This window comes from Opisthorchis viverrini (assembly GCF_000715545.1).
Source record: "Opisthorchis viverrini unplaced genomic scaffold opera_v5_768, whole genome shotgun sequence".
Classification (NCBI taxonomy): domain Eukaryota; kingdom Metazoa; phylum Platyhelminthes; class Trematoda; order Opisthorchiida; family Opisthorchiidae; genus Opisthorchis; species Opisthorchis viverrini.
Window position 1 is genome coordinate 9,490 of NW_008752444.1, and position 5,923 is coordinate 15,412.

At 42.4% G+C, this 5,923-nt stretch overlaps 1 protein-coding gene across 1 annotated transcript in view; it reads right to left on the reverse strand.

Annotated features, from left to right (window-relative positions):
- Positions 1-491: 491 nt before the first annotated feature.
- The window catches only part of T265_15717 (hypothetical protein), a gene marked incomplete at both ends in the record, with an annotated part of 19,168 nt that continues 13,736 nt past the window's right edge, over positions 492-5,923 (reverse strand). Inside the window, one exon of the mRNA XM_009179006.1 lies at positions 492-795. Within this exon, the coding sequence (XP_009177270.1) occupies positions 493-795 (303 nt within the window). The remainder of the gene's footprint in view (positions 796-5,923) is intronic.

The window sequence follows — 5,923 nt, forward strand, 5'->3', positions numbered from 1 at the left end:
TGCCCGTGAACAGCTCGGAATATTCCCTTGACCTTGGACCGTATTCACGGTACATTACAAGACTGAATTGTTCGGACACACAGCTCACACACGACAGCACCTTGGTAACCCTCAAGCTGGATTGGGCTATACTTTGTCATCAGCTTTCCCCGCTTTAGGTCAATCACGGAATCTGTGCACTTGAGAAAATTTGCCCTCAGTGCTGTCTGTTTTACGTCTTGGCTGATCAGAAAAGCGTGCTGCACGAACTTGTCGGTCAGGCAAATCGAGTGCGTTGACGATCCATAAGTCTTCAGTCGATACCCTCGAAAAGCTCTCACAGCTGGTGCGCACGGTCTGCGTTCAGCTTGGTTCCCACCTTGCCTCAGCGATACGCCTGCTCGTGTCTCAATCAAACATAACGTTTTTTCCCATCCACCGTGACAACGGCTTGTATGGTAGCTCGTATCAGTTCGCTACTCGTGACCCACCCAGGAAATGAGGAATAATCTAAAGTTTTATTTCATACAAGTGATCGGGTACGGGGACAGGCTTGCCACACTTGTAACACCGGCTCGTTCGAGCGTGCCACCGCACTTCCGTCTTCATGGCTGCCAGTTGTTGGGCGAGTTGGCCCACTTTGGTCTGCAGTTCCTCCACTGATGAACCATTCCTCTTCTCCTGCGACTGCAACCTGGTCAGTGGTTCCCCAGTCAGCTCCCGGGCAAGACGGACCAGCTCCTCCACACTCGACTGGCCAGTTGCTCCTGCCAACCGCAACTGGGCACCAAGCGCTGCCTGTACACCTTCGACGAGCTGGTCCGACAGCAACTGGTGTCACGACACTCCGTCCAGCGTCGGCAAAGCGCGATCAACTGCATCAGGCCGGCATAGAAGACGGCCGGGTCCGATACGCGTGCCATCTTGGCCGTCTTGAACCGCCTCGTAGCCTCCTGCCGGTCAGCCAGCGTGTCGAACTTCGCTGTAAGGGACTCCTTCGCAGTGCTTCAGTCCATCATCCGAGAGCCTATTTTGGCCGCATCAAGGGCAGCCCCTGAGTAGATTTTCTGCGCTGCCAACTTACCCTGGTCAGTGTCCAGTCAGGTCGCCTCTGCAACCTCTTCAAAGTCCTCAGGGAAGGTTCGAACATCCCCATTCCCAAAAGTTTGCCGCCACCGGATATTCATCCCTATCCTGATCATTGCACCAAATGAAAGGAAGTAGGTCATCGCTGCGGGGTTATTTATTAGGAAATGCCAACTGACCGGTTACAGACCATTGGACAGATAAGCTAATATCTAATTTGCATCTTATTTAAAAAGAATGGATACTCATCTTCTCTGAACGTGACGTCTTTAACTTTCCTGGAGATTTACTGACTCCAAGCCTTTCTCGCTCAAATTCAAGCAAATGTTATAGAATGACTCCACAAATTCCGCTATAGATATCCTTTTCGAAAGGACACAAAGCAAAATTTCACGAACAACACATACTACTCGCGTGCCACACCATGTTTTGTACCACCGGTACATCTATACCGCCGTTACATGTGCACTTTCCTTTATGGGTCACATTGCGATACGTGAGGAATGGATGCAGGTCTCTTGAAAAAACTAATATTGCTCTTGGTCAGCACGTTTTGCTAAAGGACGCATTGCTTCGCAAAAATAACATCAAGCTGTTCTCGCAATAAGTTTCCTTGATCATTTTGATATAACTACACTAGATGTTATGCCGTTGAAAGGATATGAATAAAATTGTCCGCGAAGTGTTTTGATTTGACCGCCAATTATATTTTTCTGTACTTAACATGTTGAGAATGACAGATATCCCAAGAATAAAGCGTACGAAACCGTGACAACTCTGGCTCGAATTTCCCTTAATAAATCCTCACGGTTTTGGGATGAAATTTTTCAAATTAGGCGAATACAATAAGCAACTGGATTAGGTCAGTATGCATCAACCGATGACATACGAAGAAAAGCCACACAAAACACAACTGTCAATCTCTTTAGGCAGGCTTAAAATCCCAGAACGAACAAAGCGTCAATGATGTTCAATGTGCATGTGGCCTCAAGTGTTCCGCATGTCGCCGGTATGCTACAGTTGCGCCGTGCAAGATTAATGTTCCTCTCAGTTCTTGTGTAGTAACACCACCTTTTTATCACAGGTACACAACTCAAAGGGCCAACTTCAGAACTAGTTGAAGGTTATCCATCATTTGCATTTTCCCGGAGATTACGCACAAGCTTAAAGATTCTCGGTCTATCCATTAGTGTGCTACTTGAAGTTATATGATGAGACGTGTCATTTTTTCAAACAGAATAACGCAACCGTGTTCTACTGAGGTTTTTGCATACTTAAAGAATGATGCAGTTGGTCTTATTTGTACTCGTAGTCTGTGGATTAATTGTGTTCAGTCTTGGCCAACAAGCTTGAGTTTGTCCGAAATGTCTTCGCCGTGAGCATGATCAATAACAGGCGCCAAATTTTCCGAAATGAATTTGCTGTTGGACTCATATCTTAGTTTACTTTTTCGGTAGCTTTACACTCAAATGATGCCTAACACACCTCCTCCTTTATCAGCTTCCGAAAACTTCGATGATTGCTTTTAATGTCTCGGTTTCCATCCTGTATACGTTTTGGCTCATGATTAGCCGTCACTAGGTTACCTGATATATGCGGTGACCAGTAATGCGTAGTTACCTGCACAAGCAAAACGTCACAAGAAGATTTCACCGTTTGCCTGACCCGCTGATCCTGTCTGCTTTTGTTGCTCGCTCCATGGTGATGTGTGCATCATCAGATATTTAGAACGCTTGCTAAAGATTTTTGAAAGGTACGAAACAAAAACTTTACTTTGTGAGATGGGTGAAACTCTCAAACCTTTGGCGATTTTGCGACGAGCAAATGACTAAAAATCCTATATTGTGCGTTATGACACTGAGGTATGTATCCACACCAGAGAGAAATTGAGCCAGTTGTTCGATTCAAAATAACTTCGAAAATTTTCACAGTCAATGTGTTTGCTCCACCAAGGTAGAGACTGGCAAATTAGCATTCAACAACTTGGAGCAGAGATTTTGAAAAGGCTGAATAAAAGTCTTTTGATTGTTTAATTGCATATTTGATTGATTTGACATGTGGCACTATAAAACTGTCGTTGAGTTTAATTTTTGATTGGAACAGTACACAATTACCATTTTGACAAATCCACCTGCTAGACGGGGTTTTTAATTTGCTAGAGGGATGGTGGCTCGGGTGCCCAAATTGATAACCGATTTGGTTGCTTTTAATCTGTTTCCCAGGTATGCATTTGATCAGCAAATGTTCTGTCACTAATGACGAGCAATTTTCAGTGCGCTTTTTGGGAGGGTGGTTCCCCCTTTGTGCTTGAGTAAGTATAATTTTCAAAGACCAACTTTTTTTGCTGTAACAGGGTTTAACATTCTCAGTCACCTATTTGGATTCTGGTTGATCCGACCATAATTTGCGATGCTCTGTGGTTTTCATTCCATGTTCTCTACAGCCTCGTTACTGTTGAAATTGAAGTTATTTTTGTATCTAATTGTTAGTCCATTAGCTAAATGTATTGCATCTTAGTATGTTTCTCTGTTGTTTGATTGGTTGTTAGTGTACTTCTCATTTGTTTATTCCTTATTTGAATTAATATTCGGCTCTCCATCGCCTTTGTATTCTGAGGGTGATGAGGAGGGGTTAACCTCAATGTGTCTGTTTATTATTATCAGTGCGATGAAATGACTACATGCACCCGTGTTCTTGCTCGGCCCAGTATTCTGACGTGACGTTATTCTTATCCGATTTGTGTCCTTCTCATCTTTGGTTATATAAAAAAGCGAGACTAGGTCGTGTCTCTCAGCAGCAAGCTTGCGTTCATGGGCTGGTCGCCGTAGTGTTTCTTCACAATCGTGTTCAACGACTTTCACTGGTCAATCATTCTATAGTGCGCAAGCATCTCTTTGTAAAAAACGCAAACACAGAGATAAGGAATAGCCACACAGAGAGGCACTGAGGATGTCTCGGCGATTTGTGAGGAAATTACGGTAAACACATTAACAGCCATGTGATGAATTGTTAAAAAAGGACTTTATTCATATGCATTACTTGAGTAGAATGTTGCTGCCTGACCAACTATCTATTGCCGAACCTCTCTTGTAACTTATCTCATGCCTTGGATGACTTATTTGTCGGAGGCCGTGCTATTGTGCCGGCCAATATCAGGAAATTGCTTGAGACGCTGTTCGCGCTTAAAACCTTTGAGTTAGGAAAATCTTTCACAAAATTTGAGGTATGTATCATTGTGTTGGCAGATTCAGCTACAATGGATAAACACAGACACGATTTGTTGGTTTGTAAAGATTTTGTGATGTAAGTGAACCCAATCTATGCTGAAATGTCGAGAAGCACTCTACTGCTGTTTTTGCCCTAATAGGTTGGTTTTATAGCATGCCAAATTGCGACTTTATAAGGTGGCCCTTTATATACGTGGTTTCCACACAGAGGCGGTAGTACATTAAACTGGACAGTTCACTTTTGTCTTATGTAGTGTACGCCGCTTGTGAGCAGGGAACGGTTTATCAACATTAGTAACCGTGCGGTCTGCTTTTATACACTTCGCCATCAGTAGATTGTTTTGAAAATTTTTTCGGGATATCATTGCCATTCGGCAGAATGAGCCCACCACGTGATTTTTTTACGTACGATGAAACCAAACGTAAGGATCGCAACAGTTTCGCAAATGGTGAATATTTATGCTCACATGAGCGTTGGAGATTATCTTTCAAACAATCGATATTCCTCAAAACGTACAATTGAGTAAACATTTCAGTTGAATTTGACACTTGACTGAATGGGCACTAACCGCATCAGCAGTTGGATAAGCTAAAGCAGGTGGTTTTTGAAGAGTTACATTGTTAATGAACGTCAAATTATCCCCTTTTTGAGATTTTGAGTAATTCACTTTTCTCCCGCGGTAATGTGATTCCTGTTTTTAAGTCTTTGATGAAAATGGTGCTGCATACTGAACGTATTTTTGAAGTGATTTTGTCTTCCCGCATGCCACCGATTTACCAACGATTGAAACACTTGTTTACACGTTTCCTGTTAATCTAGCATGCCACTTTTTTGGAGATATTTTGTGTATTTGTGACCAATTTTCTTTACGTTGGAGCATTTTACCCCGTTGATTTCTTAAATGAATTTCATATTCCCTGTTGTCCAGCGGCAAGATATTGAGTTGCATAAAACGGGCAAATCCGAAAGCATTTTACGTCTTTCTTTCATACACATGATCATTTATACCTTATTCCTAATAACCATCTTACGATAAAGACTAATAATGTCGAAATGGCTTCCAATAAGTGCAAGAATTCAACCGCTGCAGCATCTCGTATTAAATTTCAGGTGTTGAGGAGTCTTTTTTTACATATTTGGCTTTTTTATTTCTTTTGCTATTATTATTAGCGCTGCATCCCCTAAAAAGTATCTGTCTTCTGAATAACCCTGAGTTCCAATTTACAAGCACGAATTACCAGCAGACATAATGTAAAATTCGGACGCAGGAAGTTCCTCAAAACCTGGCTTTCCTTCATCAACTTTAAGGTGGCTGAGTGTTGTTCGGAATTCAATAAATGTGCCACACTGCAAAACATATTAATATGTAAAAACTGCAGCACCCTAGTGTGCTTCCATCCTTCCCCGTGTAAGTGGAAGAATACAATTTACCATTATTACGAGGCAAATGAATTGTGCAAAAACCTATACACGCACAACTTGCGATATGCATTTAGTGAGCTCGCTTGTATGGAATATAGAGTATGCGTAAAAGCTGTGCCGCAGATGGCGATATCAATTTTTTAACTCCATTCTACTATGCTGCTCACGATATTTTGAAAGGGCAGTCATCTTATAATAGCATGCAAGT